This window comes from Camelus ferus, chromosome 10, assembly GCF_009834535.1.
Source record: "Camelus ferus isolate YT-003-E chromosome 10, BCGSAC_Cfer_1.0, whole genome shotgun sequence".
NCBI lineage: Eukaryota > Metazoa > Chordata > Mammalia > Artiodactyla > Camelidae > Camelus > Camelus ferus.
The window spans coordinates 64,172,185-64,191,444 of NC_045705.1; the positions used below are offsets into that span (position 1 = coordinate 64,172,185).

A 19,260-nucleotide genomic window follows, 5' to 3' on the forward strand; every position below is an offset into this window, starting at 1 on the left:
TAAAAAGCAGAACAGGTAGGGTTGCCAGTTAAATGTGAATTTCAGATATGCCACCAAATTTTGGTATAGTATGCCAAATATTGTATGGAGCATAGTTGCACTAAAAATTATTCATTGTTTATGTAAAATTTCTATTTACCTAAGAGTTCCACAGTTTTATTTACTAACCTGATAAAATATAGAGTATCTCACTAAAGTAAAATGTCAAATAAATAGCAAATACTTTTTAGTGTATATCTAAACTATTGCATGGGACATAGTCATACTCAAGAATTACTCATATTCACTATTTATCTGAATTCAAATTTAACTAAACACACTATTTTTATTTGCTAAAACTGATTATATCCCCCTGAATAATGAAGGGCACTATGACTTCTACTTTATATTCCCAGCAGTGAAGTTGTGCTGCATGGAGAGTTCATCTTCACAGTTTCCTAGTTATGGTACAAGAGAATATAAGTTTATATTTCCCGATATAACAAAACAGAGGTAGGTATTAAAGGGGAAGATAGAGCCATTTCAGGAAAAAGGGTATGCGAATAAATGAGCAAATGAGAGTTGGTTGCACTTCTGTACTCTTCTTTGATCAGGTGGCTGGCAGAGTCTGCTCGGTGGCTGATTATCACCAACAAACCTGAGGAGGGCTTAAAGGAACTTAAAAAAGCTGCGCACAGGAATGGAATAAAGAATGCTGGAGACACCCTAACCATTGAGGTGAACAGGAGAGGGAGTTGGTTAATGGGATATAGGGGAGACATGACCTGACATATACACTACTTGGTGTCCAGAAAGTGAATAACGGGTGGGAACACAGGTGTGGTTTGGGGTCTTCTTACCTCATTGTCCTGGTCTTCAGTGCCTGTCAACATTGAACTAGCATTAAGAGAGACTATGCTGCTTCTGAAAGAATTGGACACAGATATTTTACTCAACATTGGTGGATAGAACTTAATATTTGGGATTGTAAAAGTTGTGTATTGGTCTCACTCTGTGTTAGAGAAAGTAACAAGAACTAATCCATTTCTTTCCAATTAACATTCTGATGGCTTTTTTTCAGGACAGTAAGGCAAGTAGAAGGGCAGCTAGTGACCATGCCGAATAGAGCATTAGGAACATCACTTATTTGTCAATTCATTCATTCATGCGTTCATTTATGGTATAGCTACTTAATGGGCCAATTCTGTTCTACATAGTAAATGTGGTAGTGATCACGAAAGTCCAAATCCCTGTTTTGTGGCCTTTGCATTACAAGTTCCAAGAGCATGACTGGGTGGAAATGCTTCTTTCTTTCATTTTCCATCCCAAGTATGGAAGGCAGATGTTGCTGTGCATCATAAAGTAAACCATTCATCATGTCGTGAACATATAAGTTATTTATTGAAAAATTATAATATATTAGGCATGGTGCTTGATCATACATGGCAGTGTGAGTCAGACTTCCATGTTTCCAGGAACTTTAATACGAGAAAAATTAACATACATTTTAAAATAATTTTTATTATGGTCAGAAATGCATGAAATGAAATCTGTCTTCTTAAAGTTTTAATTATACAACACAGTTTATTAAATATAGGTACAATGAGCTCTAGAACTTTTTCATCCTGCATGACTAAAACTAATTGAACAACAGCTTTCTCAATTCTCTTGTCCCTAGTCCCTGGTGATCACAATTCTACTTATTATTTTACTATTTTAACATTTTAGATACATCATATGAGTGGAATTATGCAGTATTTATCCTTCTGTGAGCACTATTTGTCCTTCTGTGGATGGTTTATTTCACTTAGCAAAATGTTTTCAAGATTCATTTATGATGTAGCATATGGAAGGATTTCCTTCTTTTTTATGGATGAATAATATCCTAGTGTATGAATATACTACATTTTATTTATCCATTTATCTATTGGTGGACATTTAGGTTGTTTCCATGTGTCAGTAGTGCTGCATTGAGCATGTGTAAACAAATACCTCTTCAAGATCCTGTGTACAATTCTTTTGGATGTATAACCATAATCAATATTGCCAGATCATGTGGTATTTCTATTGTTAACTTTTTTGTTTGCAGTGATAAGGGAATGGAAAGAATGCTAATAGAAATAAGAAGTCATCTACTCTCATTTATTAGGTTAAGAGAAGGTTAGGGAGCTAGAGAGTCAAAGAGGAGCCATAAAACACGTTGGATGGCACATTTGATGAATTTTTTAAAAAACCTTTACTGAGGCATGATTAACATACAAAGAGATGTACATATTTAATATATACAACTTGATGAATTTGGAGATGAGTGTACATCTAAATATCACCACAGTTTATGCAATAAATATATCTATTACCTCCTAAAACTTTCTCCTGCCTTTCTTTATTCATTATTTTTTGTAATAACACTTAACAAAATCTACCCTCACAGCAAATTTTAAGTGTACAGCACAGTATTATAACTATAGACACTATGTTGTGCAGTAGATTCCTAGGATTGATTTATCTTGCATAACTGAAACTTTGTACTCTTTGACAAATATGTCCCCATTTCTCATATCCTCCAGCACCTGGCAAACACCATTCTACTCTCTGCTTCTTTGAGTTTGACTATTGTAGATTCCTAATATAAGTGGTATTATGGAGTATTTGTTCTTTCACATAGGCTTATTTTACTTAGTATAATGTCCTCTAGGTTCCTCATGTTGTGGCAAATGGCAGAATAGCCTTATTTTTATTGATGAATAATATACCATTTGATATGTGAGATATATGTATTTTTTCTTTATCTATCCATGGATGGACTTTTAGTTTGCTTCAGTATCTTAGCTACAATGAATAATGATGCAATGGACATGGCAGTGCAGGTATCTCTTCAAGATCCTGATTTCAATTCCTTTGGATATAAACCCAGAAGAGGGATTACAGGATAATACAGTCATTCTATTTTTAATTTTTTGAGGAGACCTCACACTGTCTCTGTAGTGGCTACACCACTTCACATTCCCACCAACAGTGCACAGATGGTACCTTTTTCTCCACAACTTCACCAATAATATGTTTTTTTAATAGTAGCCATCCTAACTGATGTGACGTGATCATTCATTGTGATTTTGATTTGCCATTCCCTAACAATTAGTCATGTTAAGTACTTTTTCATGTACCCATTGGCCATTTGTATGTTGTCTTTGGGGAAAATGTCTATTCAGTTTTTATTCCCATTTTTAACTGAGTTTTTTGGCTTTTTTGTTATTGAGCTGTAGGGATTTCCTATATATTTTGAGTATTAACCTTCTATAAGACATATGGCTTACAAGTATTTTCTCCCACTCTGCAGAAGCTTTTTCATTTTTAAAATTATTTCCTAGCTGTGTAGAATCTCTTCAGTTTGACGTAGTTCCATTTGTCTATTTTTGCTCATTACCTGTGCTTTTGGTGTCACATTAAAAAAATCATTGCCAAAATCAATAATAGCAAGCTTTTCTCCTATGTTTTCTTTAGGAATTTTATAGTTTAGGTCTTATGTTTTTGTCTAATCCATTTGCATTTATTTTTGTGTATAGTGTAAAGGTAAATTTCCAGTCTCACTCTTTTGCATGTGGATATCCAGTTTTCCCAACACCATTTATTGAAGACAGTATCCTGTCCCCATTATGAATTCTTGGCACAACTATCAGAAATCAACTGACTGTTATATGCATGAGTTTATTGGTGGGCTCTCTGTTCTGCTCCATTGATCTAAATGTCTGTTTTTGTGCCAGTATCTTACTCTTGGTTACGGTAATTTTGAAATCAGAATATGTGATCCTTCCAGCTTTGTTCTTGCTCAAAAATGCTTTGACTGTTAAGGGTCTTCTGTGTTTCCATATGAATTTTAGGATTGCTTTTTTTTTTTATTTCTGTAAAGAATGCCATTGGGATTTTGACAGGGATTTATTTAATCAATATATTTCTTTGGATTGTATGGACACCTTAACAATATTAATTTTTTTCAATCCATGAACATGGATGTATTTCAATTTTCTAGTGTCTAGCCTTAATTTCTTTCTTTAATGTCTACAGTTTTCAGTGTGCAAGTCTTTGACCTCCTTAATTAAGTTTATCTCTAAGTACTTTATTATTTTTATGCTAACGTAAACAGGATTGTTTTCTTAATTTATTTTTAGGTAGTTTGTTGCTGGTGTATAGAAGCGCAACTGATTTTATATGTTAATTTTGTATCCTGCAGCTTTACTAAATTCATTTATTAATTCTAACAATTTTTTAATACAATGTATTTAAGGTTTTCTACAAATAAGATCATGTTGTCTGCAAACAGATAATTTCACTTTTTCCTTTCTGATTTAGATGCCTTTTATTTCTTTTTCTTACCTAATTACTCTGGCCAGGACTTCCAGTCCTATTTAAATTGAAATGTGATCCTTGTTCAGTTCCAGATCTTAGAGGAAAAGCTTTCAGTTTTTCACCATAGAGTATGATGTTAGCTGTGGGCTTTCCATATATGGTCTTTAATATAAGTTCCTTCAGCATCTAATTTGTTGAGAATTATTACCATGGAAGTGCACTGAATTTTGTCAGATGCATTTTCTGTATTTATTGAGATACTCATATGATTTTTAGACTTCATTCTGTGAATTTGGTGTATCACATTTTTTAATTTTCTTATGTTGAACCATCCCTGTATCCCAGGAATAAATCCCACTGGGTTATGGTGTATGATCCTTTTAACGTGCTCCTGAATTTGGTTTGCTAGTGTCTTGTTGATGATTTTCTCAACTATGTTCTTCAGGAATATTGGCCTGTAGTTTTCTTTTCCTACATTATCTTTGTCTTACCTTGGAGTCAGGGTCATATTGGCCTGATAAAATGAGTTTGGAAGTGCCTCCTTCTATTTTTTGGAAGAATTTGAGAGACTTGGTATTCAATCTTTTATTATTTTTATTTTGTATCAAGTAGAGTTGATTAACAATGTTGTGTTAGTTTCTAGTTTACAGCAAAATGATTCAGATATGTAAAAAAATATTCTTTTTCATATTTTTCCATTATAAGTTATTACAAGATATTAAACATAGTTCCCTGTGCTATACAGTAGGATCTTGTTGTTTATCTATTTTATACATGGTACTTTGTATCTGCAAGTTCCAAAATCCTAATTTATCCCTACCACCTTCCCCTTTGGTAACCATAAGTTTGTTTTCTATGTCTGTGAGTCTGTTTATGTTTTGTAAACAAGTTCATTTGTATCATATTTTAGATTCCACATATAAGTGATATCATATGATATTTGTCTTTTTCTGACTGACTTAACTTCACTTAGTATAATAATCTCTAGATTCAGCCATGTTGCTGCAAATGGCATTATTTCATTCTGTTTTATGGCTGAGTAGTATTCCATTTGCCACATCTTCTTTATACATTCATCTATGGATGGACATTTAGGTTACTTTTATGTCTTGGCTATTGTAAATAGTGCTGCTATGAACACTGTGGTGCATTTATCCTCAAATTAGAGTTTTCTCTGGATATATGCCCAGGAGTGGGATTGCTGGATCACATGGTAACTCTATTTTTAGATTTTTAAGGAACCTCCATACCGTTTTCCAGAAGGGCTGCACCAGTTTACATTCCCATCAATAGTGTAGGAGGGTTCTCTGTTCTCCACCCTCTCCAGCACGTATTGTTTCTATGCCTTTTAATTATGGCCATTCTAACCAGTGTGAGGTGATACTTCATTACAGTTCTGATTTACACTTCTCTGATAATTAGTGGTGTTCAGCATCCTTTCATATGCCTATTGGCCATCTGTATTTCTTCTTTGTAGAAATGTATATTTAGGTATTCTGCTCATTTTTTGATTGGGTTGTTTGTTTTTCTTATTATTGAGTTGCTTGAGCTCTTTATATATTTTGGAAATTAAGCCATTGTCAGTCACATCATTTGTAAATATTTTCTCCTAGTTCGTAGGTTGGCTTTTCATTTTGTTTATGATTTCCCTTGTTGTGCAAAAGCTTATAAGTTTGATTAGGTCCCATTTGTTAATTTTTGCTTTTATTTCTATTGCCTTGGGAGACTGACCAAAGAAAACATTTCTATGATTTATGTGAGAGAACGTTTTGCCTATGTTTTCTTCTAAGAGTTTTATGGTGTCATGTCTTATATTTAAGTCTTTAAGCCATTTTGAGTTTATTTTTGTGTATGGCATGAGGGAGTGTTCTAATTTCTCTTCTGCCTAAATCATACCCAACTGAAGGATAGTTAATGAGCTCAGAAAGATGGAGATTAAAATCTTTTGTTTTTCACTGCTGTGAAAACTGGAATAGAGGAAAAGACCAAGTCTCAAGCAACAATGGGTTCTTTAACACTTCAGTTCACAACTGAACTTATTCACCAGTGACATGTTTTCCCACAGGTGCAGAATTTGCATTGCTAAATATAAGGTGTGGCCCAGGCAGCAGATCTGAATGAAATTTCTTTGTAAAGGCATTCTGAGTCACTGGAGCATGTCCACCTCATTCTCCTACCTTTACCAATAAAATACCTCAGTTCTCCATGGGCCATTGAAGATATGTATAAAGGAGTCTGTAGTATTAATCTTTCAAAATCTTTCCTCTTGGAAACATGAAGACTACGAAGAAAGTGTCTCCACCCTAAACCACCAGTGTTTCTCAGGCATCTTCTTTTTGGTGTACTTTCTAGGTCACCCCTTATTTCAGTCAGCCCTTGGCATATCCATATGTCCATCTTCAGAGCAGCATCTTCTTCATCTTTTAATAACTTGTCCTCCTTCTCTGCTCATTACATTCTATTGGTTCTGGTTTTTTTTTTATGCAGTTATGATCTTATGCACCTTCTTTCCTGCTCTAAACTCTATACATTCCAAACTCTGATACTCTCTTCTCACCACTTCTCTGCCCAATTTCCTCCTCCCATTCCTGTGTGACATGTGCAGTCTTTTTCAATCTTCATTTCTATTGTCCAAAGTATTTCAGACCCAGTAGAAACCAAGAAGTCATACCTCACAGTAGCCCAGTCTGAACTACATTCTCCACACACTCCCTTAAAGGAACTCAAGGTGCACTCTCCAGTCAAACCATAAGGAAAATATTCAGTGGAAACTCAATCCTCACAAAGTCAGTGATGGCACACTTATATACTGGTGAGTGACATGGTAACTATGAGAGACCAAAGCAAATTTCTCCACTGAATCCTCTGCAGGTTTCTCTTACAGCCATAAAACATCAGTGTTTTCCCAACTATACTGTGGTAAGAAATGTGTCAGTCTAGATACCATAAATTGTAATTTTGAAGAAATAAATGTCCATTTTATCCATCTCTGATTTAATTTACAAAAATTTTCCCAAAACTCTCCAAATCAACATTTTATACCTTTATTGGTTCTTGAATTCCAGATCGTTCAGCTTCTAAATGCATTCCACCTTCAATCAGCTTCTTCCACCCCTCCCTGTCTTCCCTCTTTCCTTTGTCTTCCTCTTTCCCTTCCAAATTTATTTTATAACTACTTGGTGAAGAATCCTGTGACAGTTGGGGGGTGGGGGGAACATCTACAGCTTCTTCAGTCTTCAGAATATATTACTCAACAAGTAAAATGGGCTTGATAAAGACTCTTTGAAGTAAAACGATGGTGGAATGTGAATGCTAAGGAGGGAGATATAACCTGCAAGTTATATGAACTGCAGGGGTGTGGGCAATGAATGCATCTTGGAGGTAGTTATACCTGAAATGGGTCTTACAGGTTAAGGTGGAACTAGCCAGGTTTAAACCAGGCAAAGATACAATTAAATTTGCAGTTTACTACAGAGGGATCAAGCCAGTGGTATGCTGGTAAATGCTTAACACTTAACATCATAGGAGAAAAAAAAAGCCATAGATCTCAGATTTGTGGTGATTATCAATTTCTATGGTGTGAATATTATAGCACCATCATCAATTTCAAGCCACCAACATAATGGCAACTGCTTTACAAACTATCTAAAAATTTATCAAAAGGCTTTTGTGATTTTGTGCACACTGATTTCAGGACACTCCTGGGCAAGTCTTCAGACGGGAGCTGTTTAGTGCTTCTCACCCCAGCATAGTGTTATGAGTGGTACAAATAGGTTTGTTTTTTTTTTTTAACAAGCAAAGGAAGTGAAAATCACAGAGAACAAAGCATTTAAAAAAGCGAAGATCCAGCAGGCTCCCATTTGACTATGGGCTGCTTCTTTCAGGAATAAAGATGTTACCAGATAGGAGGAGTTCCTTGAATTCCTGTGAGGGATCTGTTATAGCCTCCCTAAATACTTCTGCTAATACTATTCACATCTCTACTTCCTCACCAAAAATGAATGGCCAGTGTAAAATAACTACAATGTATCCCGAACTTTAACTTTGATATTGGATATAATTTAAGGCCAGTCTTACAGGCATTGCATCCCTCACCTGGTCCAAGTTTAAGGTACTACTTGAACTCATTCTTATACCACCATCCATGACAGTGGCCAGTGATCATGGGTTTCCGGTGTTAGATGCAGGAAGGAGATGCCATCATGACCCCTCTCTTCCAAAAGTATGAATCTAATATTTTGCTCCTCAAGCTAGTTCTGCAGCTGAAAGGACATTCTTGAGTATGTGTAAGTCCTTAGTTCAGGTGACCTTTCATTTCTATGATTTCTTCATGGAATTATACCAATGGATTTCATGGTATTTTTCATTTGTAGAGATGAGATAAGAATTAAGTCTATATTGTTTGAATAATTAGTAAATAAGTATCTGAGTGTGTACTACCTATAATTCCATGTTCACATTTGTAGCCTCATGTATGGCCCAAGAATTCCTTCCGAGAGAGGTGCTCTTCTTTTTCTCCACCTACTATTCTCCTACTCTAATTCTTTTACGTATTCTTCTTTTTAATGAGAAGTAAATTGACTTTTAGAAATATTTAATTACCTTCCTCAAGATATACACCCACCATGTTGCAAGGCCATTAAGTAACTCCAGATTGTAACCAGTTCTGGGTATAAATCATTCTACACCAAAATCTCCCCTGATTTAGTCCTCAGACTTAATTCTAGGCATCTCATTCATGGAAACACAATGTGCCAGGATTCCTCCCAAAGTGACTGAGCAAAGAACCAGAATAAAGACTCTCAAGAAGTGTTCTTTCTCCTGAGATAAACTGTTTTTCTACAAAGGACAACCAGCCGAGAATCAAGCTTAGTTTCCAGATCTTTCATGACCATCTGACACAAATGGAGCTTTGGCCCATAATCCAAGTAACTCTGTATTTGATTCCCTTTCTAATCTTAATATCTATACACACCCTTTCTGAGGCTCTGTAGCCCTCCTGAATCTTTTTTTAATGGCTAAATTTTTAAAATATATTTATTTAGTTAGTTAGTTGAAGTATAGTCAGTTTACAAACTTTTGTCAATTTCTGGCGTACAGCATGTTTCAGTCACACATATACATACATATATTCCTTTTCATTATAGGTTACTGCAAGATATTGAATATAGTTCCCTCTGCTTTACAGTATAATCTTGTTGTTTATCTATTCTATATATAGTATTTAGTACCTGCAAATCTCAAACCCCAAATTTATCCCTTTCCACCCCATTTCCCCCCTGGTAACTAAAGTTTGTTTTCTGTATCTGTGAGTCTCTTCTGGTCTCGTAAATAAGTTCATTTGTGTCTTGTGTTTAAATATTTTCATTGTTACATAGTAATTTCCCTCAGGCCCCTTTAACCCCATAATTCACTATTCGTACCACTTTTACACCTTTCATTACATCTTCCATGGCTATATTTTCCAGTAGACAAAAAAGGAAGTTGTCTACCTTGTCCTCTGTTGGAGGTCTCACAACACCTACCATTGTGTGACAACTGAACAGTCTGTTGTTGTTGAAGGTCGTGAGGTCCACCATGCAGGAGGAGCTGGAGGCAGCACAGACCAGACCTTCTGTATTTGACTTGTTCCGCACACCCAACATGCGTAAAAGGATCTGTCTCCTGTCTTTTGTGAGGTATGCTTCACACCGTTTATGAAGGGTGTTACAAGAGTGGAGACATTGAATCTATCCCTTATCAAAGGATACAGCAAGTTGTGGGAACAGATTTGAGATAAAACATGATGAAGCCATAAAGATAATTGCTGTGTTTAAAGGTAGTCAAAGAGTTATGAAAAGACTGACCCAGAGTTAGTTATACAAAAAAGAATTTTATCGTATTACTCTACCAAGCTCATCACTGGAAACTAAGGCTGAGAATTTCAGTCATGGTACAGATGTTGGCTTTAACTTTCTCCACTTGTTTGTTTCCATTAGATGAAGATATAGAAAAAAACTCTAAAACCCTAGAAGGCTTCATCATGCATCCTCCAGATAAACACTCAAAGCCCTCCCCCGAAACTCAACAACAATTAGGAGCTCAAATAATATAATTAGTTTGTAGTTTTAAAATCATCACCATGCAAGGATATGTTCCGTAAAACATACCATGTTTTTATACTTTAAAACCAACCACTGACTGGCTGGCTAATATTTATTATCATCATTTGTGATGTCTCTGTGTCATTTAGAAATATATGCTAAATGTCTTTCATCTTTGTTCACTACAGATTTGCCAACTTCATGTCATTTTTTGGCCTGACTCTCCACCTCCAGTACATGGGGAACAATGTTTTCCTGTTCCAGATTCTCTTTGGTGTAGTCAACCTCCCAGCCAATTATGTTGCATTTTTGGCACTGAATCACTTGGGCCGTCAAGTAAGCCAGACACTTTTCATGTCTCTCCTTGGAATCTCCATCCTGTCCATCACATTTGTGCCTCAAGGTGAGAAAAGAGCACATGTTGAAATAAGAAAATGTCTTAGCTCAGAGGTTTGAAAACAGAATCTGAAGCCAGAGGAAATGGAGACTAGAGTTCTAAGGATTCCCCAAAACCAATCTGAGGATTTAGGATAGATTCTACCATTAAGCGGCTGTGAAATAGTCAAGGTCAGTAACAGTCAGTTCACATATGTCTTCATCATATCTGAGATGTATCTGATAATTGGTGCCATTTATTCTTGACTGTTTCTCTAGGAGAACAATTGATCATTTGTCCTTTGGCCAATCACACTTGTAATTGTAAGTGACAAGATTATGTCATTATATATAGTTGTATCTCTTGTGAGGACACAATACTGTCACTTCCTCTGTCTGGTCTCTTTCTCATTACTAAGTTTCAGTGACAGTTTACTCCCTGACTCTATGTATCCACTCGTGTGTCTGGAATTAGGTCACCATAACTGCAGCCTGGTTTTAGGGGATCATCTTGACTCCCTTGTCTTCAAGCATTGAAAGTGTATAGAATAGCATTAAGCTGTTCAGAGCCTCTGTTAAAAATCTATTTTACTAAGTTAAATAATCATATATAATAAATAAGGGAACCCACGTGGTCACCATCCTTCACCTTACTCCCAGTGTAATTATGCATTTTGCAGGATCCCATATTGGTGGGTTGCACTCCCCATCTTGTGTATCAGCATCAGTGAAATTTTGCTGCCTTACAACAGAGTCCACTCTGATGTTGTAACACTTTCATGATTTTTTAATGGTTAGGAAGCTGACTCTCTGAAATTTCCTTTCAGAAGTTCCCAAAGTCTATTTTTTCCCCTAATACAGGTCCTTATTCTTAAATCTTCCAATATTATGCTAGATCGAGCAACTCTCCAGCTTATCCATTTACATGAGTCCCATTCTTTTATTACTCTCTACTGCGGTACTAGCCAATATTGCATGTGCACCCAGGTTTTAAACTCCTGAAGGATACTGATGAGTTTTACATCCATAGTAATTGCTCATATGACCATCCTAAGTTATACATGAAAGGCAGAGGAGACACTGGACAGAATAAACAAAAGCAAATTCTTGCTGGCCTTTTGTTCCCCTCTCCATCTTTGGCAAATTTCTGAAATTTCTGATATGTAGAGAGAGTTGACACAGTAACTCAGGTTCTTAAATTCTTATTTAATCAGTTATGTACAGATAAGTCACATTTCTCAGCTATTAGTCACGGCACATCCTTTGCCTCTGTGCAATTTCTCTACTATGTATTTGACATGTACAAACATTTGCAATAGAGTCTTTTTCACTTATAATTTGGTAGATGGTGATTTCAGCTCAGATTTCCTGAGTCTCACTGGTCTTCCTCTCCAGAAATGCAGACTCTCCGTGTGGCTTTGTCCGCTTTGGGAGTAGCAGTTTCTTCTGTGGCTCTTCTGTGTTCTTTTACCCATGGAAATGAACTAATGCCCACCATCATCAGGTACATAATCTCATGGAAGCTATATCAGGGTCAAAACAGACCTTTCCCAGCTAATCAGTACATATAGTGGGAAGCAAACTAATCTGAAGAGTTATCAAAAGAATTGATTGTAGTAGTATTAATAATAACAAAACTGTAGCTAAAATTTATTAAAAGTTGACTTTTATCAGGCACTGAGCTAAGCCCTTTAATGTATCATCTCATGCAATCTGCTGAACCATTAAAGGGTAGGTACTGTGGATAAGAGTATTTTTGAAATAATGAAAACATGTCAGTGCACTTGTGTACTTGAAAAAATTTGTGAACAAATAAGAGCATATATCATATGTAAGAGTACATCATCAGGAGAGAGTAGAGCTCAGTGGTAGAGCGAGTGCTCAGCATGCACAAGGTCCTGGTTCAATCCCCAGTACCACCATTAAATAAATAAATAAATACCTAATTACCTCCTCCTCCCCCCAGTTTTTTTTAAAGAGTTAAAAAAAAAAAGTACATCGTCAGCTTCATGTACCTAAACACTGCTGCGGTGTCTCCCATAATCAAAGTAAAATAATAAATCACAAATTACATATATGTGATTTATACTATATTATTTTTATATTGTTGTTTGCACCCCAAGGGTAACAGCTACAGGAATCATGGGAATTGCTGCTAATATTGGGGCAGCCCTGGCTCCCCTCTTGATGATCCTAACGGTGTATTTTCCCCACCTACCTTGGATCATCTATGGAGTCTTCTCCATCCTCGCTGGACTTGTCGCCCTACTCCTTCCTGAAACCAGGAATCAGCCTCTGCCTGACTCTATCCAGGATGTGGAAAAGGAGTGAGTAAACCCCTGGCTGTCCCTTAGGGGAGCTGTGTGATATAGGTCTGTGCTGAGAAGCGCAAGACACCATGCAGGGCCATAGACCCCAAGGAAAACTTACACCTGAACTACTGCATGTGGTCAGTGCCTTTGGTTTAGTTACAGCCTCATCCCTCCCTACAGTGACCTCAGACTTCTCCAAGACTTCCTAGATCACACAGATCAGCTCTGCCCAGCCTGCAACAGGTTTACTGGTGAAGAGGCCAAAATTAGGTGCCTTATTGTGACATAGACACCCCTGAAGGTAGTTCACAAATATGCACAGATCCAAATACAAGATTCTCATCCCTCAAACCCTGGCAGCCCTCAGCCCAGTGAGGGCAGTAAGCTCTCTGGGATTGCTGGTGCCTGTAGGTCCGTGACCTTCCCTGGTCACTGAAGAATCTGAGGGAGATCAGGGAGAGGACAAGAGCCCCTCCCACAGATGACAATTATCTCAGGGGAAGGAGACCTGTTGGGCTGCCTGTGAGATTCAGACCATCTGGTCTTCACTGGGAATGAAAGTGTTGAGAAAAGAGAGGAAAGGGGTGGTAAATATTGATATTTTTAAATGATCAAGAAAGGATTTTAAAACGTTTGTATACTTCCTTTGCCTCTTCCAAAGACCATATTAGCCAATACCATGGTGTCTGAGGGTGAGAGCTGAAAACTCAAAACTGCCTTCCAGATCCTGCCCTGGGAGCTTGGCCTTTTTGTTCATAAAATTTAATCAAATCCTCAGGGCAAGTGTCATGGTTTTTATTAAAATTTGTGGCCCAAGAATCAACTTGCTCTAAAGAATGCAGGACGTATATGCTTTTTCCATGTTTTCAGTTTAATTTCTGTTTGTTTGTTGTTGTTGTTTTTCTAGGAGAAAAGGCTCAAGAAAAGCAAAGCAGGAAGATACCTTCATAAAAGTGACACAGTTTTAAGTAATTCCAGGAACTAACTCTAAAATCAAAGAGCAAGATAAATGAGAGAAAAAAAAATGGGATTATTCCTAGACAAAATTTGGAAACATAAATAAATAAAAAGATGTAATGGAAAAAATGGACCCCGTTTACAACTGCAGTACTAAATCATCACATATAAAATGCCTATGACTAATCATAATAAGAAGTTTGAGGAAAGTCATAATACCTTTAAAGAAATAGTAATAAAATATGTGTATAATTGTAGATCTATAGCATGTTTCTCGATAGAAACATAGAATAGTACTAAAAACTTTGATTCTGCTCCAAATAATAACACAGTAATTAATAGAATAATTACTTTTGGGACAATTTGCAAAAAGAGTTCCAAATTTATTTACAAATTAGCAGGCAAAATAATTCAGAAAAATGAAGTTTATGGAGGGGAGGAGGTGCAAGTATTTGGGGCAGCATATGCTGGAATGAAATACAGATGCATTTACAAATCAGAAGCAGTCTAGAATGAGACAGTGGCATGTATATCACCTAAAATTCGATAATTTGGGCATTATAAATCACTGGTGGAAATAAATGATTATGTAATAAATGTCATTAACTAACTTTAGAAATAAATGACTCCTAATTTGACTTCATTCGCTAAACCAAAAAATATATGTATATCGCATGTGATTAGAATGACGAATGGAACAATTAAGCCATGTTATTCAATAGGAAATGTGTATACAAAATCTTGGGATTAAAAAAATGTTATGAATAGTAAAGCAAATGCCAGAGATTTAAATAAAGGTGATTTGACTAAATACTCATTTAAAACCTCTGCTGAACAAAACCCTAAAAACTTACTGGATAAATCTAGAAGAACATTCACCAAGATGATAAAAGCTATTAATTTTTAGTGGTATACCTTTATGAGATTTTACTGTCTTCTTTGTAAGTTTCTGTATTCTAGTTTAAAAAGGGTAATGAAACATTTTTAAATGTTATATCATCAAAAATAAACTGCGAAAGACAACAATTTTTTAAATGTTTATATATTAATATGTAGAATTCTAATAAATAGTCAGGAAAAGAATACATAATTCAATATTAGATGGTCAAGAGGCAACAGCATATAATTTTCAAAAGAAAAATCCTATGATTAATAAATTTATGAAAACTGTACAAAGTCACTGGAGTTTCATGACATACAAACTAAATAAAATGCCAACTTTTATTTTCAAAAAGGATATAAATGGAAATTTGTAAATTGATGATAGAGTTATAAAATAACATATACTGTACGGCTGCTTAAAACAGAATGGTGTCATTATAAAGAGCTTTAAAAATCTTTCATGGATTCAACAACTATTTATTCAGCATATAATAGTTACCAAGCAATATGCTAGGAACCTTGGATACAAAGAGGAAATGAACGAACAAGTTATAAAAACAGATGCTGCAGATATTAGTCTATGTGTAGTGGTGTGGCATCACATTTTTATTTCCCATGGGCAACAGAATTTTATTTTAAAGTCCTCATTCCCTCCAGATTGGTGGAAAATTGCAAGTCAGTTTGTTGGGGAAATTATTTCCACAGGTCTTCCACACCAGAGCTATCTAGATCCCAGGAGCATACACAGTGGCAAGGAGATAAGGTGGTTACAAGGAGAGGCTGCACAGGTTATTAGTTATCTGTTCAGAGAGATTACCAAGTTACTACCGGGCCAGTGGACGCTCAGGTACAGCACCTCTGCCATTCACATCATAATGAGACGTTGGAATCTGGGGCTTCTCGTCTGACCGCTCAGCTACTTTTGCAGCCACACTGGTAGGGGTCTTCTGTTTCCATGGAGGGCTCCTAAGGCTCAGACTTGGATTCTTGCTCCCCCAGGACCCACAAACAGTCCGCCCTCCTCAGGCTTCCTAAACACTCAATTTCTTTCTCTTATGAGCTCTTTCACACACACCCTCTAGGTACCCCTGTGGACTTTAGCTTTTGAAACAGAGTCAATCAAGTCAATCAGTCTTACAGGCTTCTTTTGCCTTTCACCTGCCAAATGACTTCCAAGAGATCAAGAAAAACAGAAGTGACAACCTGCAAGACACAGGAAAGAGAAAAGGGAAATGCCAGGGAATTGTCGATAATTAATGTCATTGGTTTATCCAGTCTCTTTCCTAATGAAATGTTTGATATCCCATCAAAAGAAAGACCAGACAATATCTACTGTGCATCACTGCAAGGGCCAACTGCCAGTCCATAAAATCTAACGTTTTGTGGCAGAGAAAGTCCCACAGGTCCTCATGAGTTGTCAATGCTACCACCAGCAGTGTAGCCCAGCAGAAGCTCCATGACACAGAGAGTAAAGTGAGGTGTATTTTGGTGGAGAAGCATAGTAAACACAAGTATAGAAAATTGTGGCGAAAGGGTTGGGCAAGTTTCCTTTCAGTCTAACACAGAGTTGCAGCATCATTCTTCAAAAACCTCATTAATATTTCCAAATTGTCATCATTTTACAATAGGATATCAGCGAACATGTTTCATCTACTCTGTATTTTGTAGTATTTCTCAAAAGGATTTTTATAAAAGGAAAAACAGCAGTCAGAGAATTAATGACATTTGAAATCAAGTGAGGAAATGTTGTATGGAAAATTCTCTCTTAATTGTAGCGTTAGAGCTTCTTCCTGGACACAGACACACAATACCCTATAAGAGAGGCCCTGTCAACCATACTGATCTGAGCCATGAGACAGTATATAATTTTTGACAGTCATGTTTTATAAAACATGATTCTATTAATTATTTGGAAATAGTATCATGGAATCTAGTCAAAGATTCCTAAACAAGGGTAGAACATAAAACAAGTGTCGCTATTTACAGGACAGCAGGTGATTTACACAGTGACATGGCATGAAAATCTCTGATGAAAAAGGCTTCCATTCATACTCTCTCTAAGCAGTTATTGGCCCTTTATTTTTCTCAAAGTTATTATAACACCACTGAGTGGAATACAGCCTTGTGGTGAACCTGAGGTAAGGAAATGTGTGAAAACTAGACCTAGGCTATGTGGCCGCTCATGGAATTTAGTAAAGCTGGCTTTTGGTTTTTTGTTTGTTTGCTGACCATCCCACAGATGCATCCTTCTTTGCAGAAAACTCAAGGAGACATTAGTTCAGCCCTGTTCCCCAGAGTTTATCTTCTCCAAAGGCCACGAGCTGCTGTTGATCAAGACACAGGCCGAGCAGTTTCGTCACCATAAGCTGTCATCTGCACAGCATGTTCTGTAGGAGCTGGAAACCCTTACACGAGGATGTCTCAACTACAGAGCTGCTTTATCAATTTATTTATCAATGTGTTTATATATGGCACATACTGTTCCATTTTAGAAAGAGAAATTAGTTCATCTCTCCACTGCAAGTGAATCTCTAAGTCTAACAAACAGCAAAGGCAGGAGAATTAGGCTTCAACTCTTGAAGAAAGGATGATTGAAGAATTTAGGAACATACTTTTTAAACCAACAAAGGCTACATTAAACTTTCGCCTCTTCTGTGAAATAGAATCTGAGATAAAATCTGGCAGGACTGGCACGTTCTGAGGGCTGTGAAGCAGGTACCTGTTCTGGGCCTCTCTCTTAGCTTCTGGCAGTTTTGCTGGCAATCTTTGCTGTTTCTTGGCTTCTGCTGTATCACCCTAATCTCTGTTCATCTTCACATGGTGTTCTCCCCATGAATGTGCCTTGGTTTCATACTTCTCCTTTTTATAAGAACACTAGTCATACTGGTTTAGGAGTGCACCCTACTATGGTATGACCTCCTCTTAACTAATTACATCTGCATTGACAATTCTGAGAATTGCACATCCTCAGAATAAGTCACATCCTGAGTAACTGAGGGTTAAGACTTCAACATATAAATTTTGGTGGACTTGGTTTAACTCATAACAGCCTTTAAAAGACAGGAGGAGAAGAGAGATGAAGAGAATAATGAGAAGTTTGTTGATTTTTGTACCCACAACTGGTTAAGATTTAAAGTATAACTTGAAATTTGTTAAAAATATTAAAATTTTGGTTAAATAAAATACATGCTTTAAATGGTATTTTAAAAAATATAAAGGTAAAACAAAACAAAACATTAAATATTTAAATAGCAAATGTAATAAAACACACCACAGGGAGAAAGAGCAAAGACAAACTCATACACATACAGTCACGTCCAGAAGTCTGAACTAGCAAACCTAACCTGTCACCTAAAGGAACTAGAAAAAGAAGAACAAATGCAACCTAACGTTAGCAGAATAAAAGTAGTTTTTAATTCCATTCACAAGGCAAAACTCAACTCTATGCGGTATACAAGACACATACCTGAAGTAACTCAGAAGGTGGCAACAACCACCACCATCAGCAAATGTACACTTACTGAGTGAAAATAATAAGAAAGCAGAATATTCAGTCCTTGTGTCAGATGAGGCAGAATTCAGACCAGAAAGAAATGAATATGAAAAGGGAGGATGGGGGTTAACATTAACACCAAAACGCACAATGAAGAGAGACCATTTATGAGTATCTGTGCACTAAATAACTCATCAACCGCCTTCAGAAAGGTGATACATAGGAAAGAAGACAAAGGTTGAAATGCCAAACTAATGGAAGATTTTAACCACTTCTTTCAATACAAGGCATAACAATAGGATAAATATAAGAAAGGATATAGACAATCCTAAACATGCAATAAGTAAGGTAGATCTTATGGATTAATCTATTGAACTTTACTATCTAATATGATAGAATATGCTTTCCTATTAAACAACTATGGCAAATACACACACACAAATTAATCATATATTAATGGAAAGGAAAACCCCCTGTTTTCTGTCTACTCACAGAACATCTCTGAGACCAGATGTGTGAGCTTTCCCCGACATGGATCAATTTTCTAACATCAGCCGGGTATCCTACAATTCAATTCACTCTGACACCAACTACCTGGAGTTAGTGTCAGAGCCCACAGATTAAGGGTTTACCACAAGACTGCCTCCACTTCAGAAAAAAGTAGGTCCTCAAGTTACCCATACTTCTGTCTGACTTGGCTATAAATTGGGGGTTCCCACAGCCAGCTTCTCAGGCTCCCAGAACTCAAGGAAACTACTGACATCTCCTGGTTTATTATATAATAAGGGTTATGATAAAGGATACAGATGAAGATGAAGAGGTACATAAGGTGAAG

At 36.5% G+C, this 19,260-nt stretch overlaps 1 protein-coding gene across 2 annotated transcripts in view; it reads left to right on the forward strand.

Annotated features, from left to right (window-relative positions):
• LOC102507386 (solute carrier family 22 member 9) overlaps positions 1–14,696 on the forward strand; it is a 28,192-nt gene extending 13,496 nt beyond the window's left edge. The window contains exons 5-10 of one of the 2 annotated variants that reach the window (XM_006191559.3): positions 594–717; positions 9,886–10,001; positions 10,595–10,809; positions 12,177–12,285; positions 12,905–13,108; positions 14,001–14,696. In XM_006191559.3, the coding sequence (XP_006191621.1) occupies positions 594–717; positions 9,886–10,001; positions 10,595–10,809; positions 12,177–12,285; positions 12,905–13,108; positions 14,001–14,061 (829 nt within the window). In that variant the 3' untranslated portion in view covers positions 14,062–14,696. The remainder of the gene's footprint in view (positions 1–593; positions 718–9,885; positions 10,002–10,594; positions 10,810–12,176; positions 12,286–12,904; positions 13,109–14,000) is intronic. The other variant, XM_032489635.1, reaches the window with a different exon arrangement.
• The last annotated feature ends 4,564 nt before the right edge of the window (positions 14,697–19,260 follow it).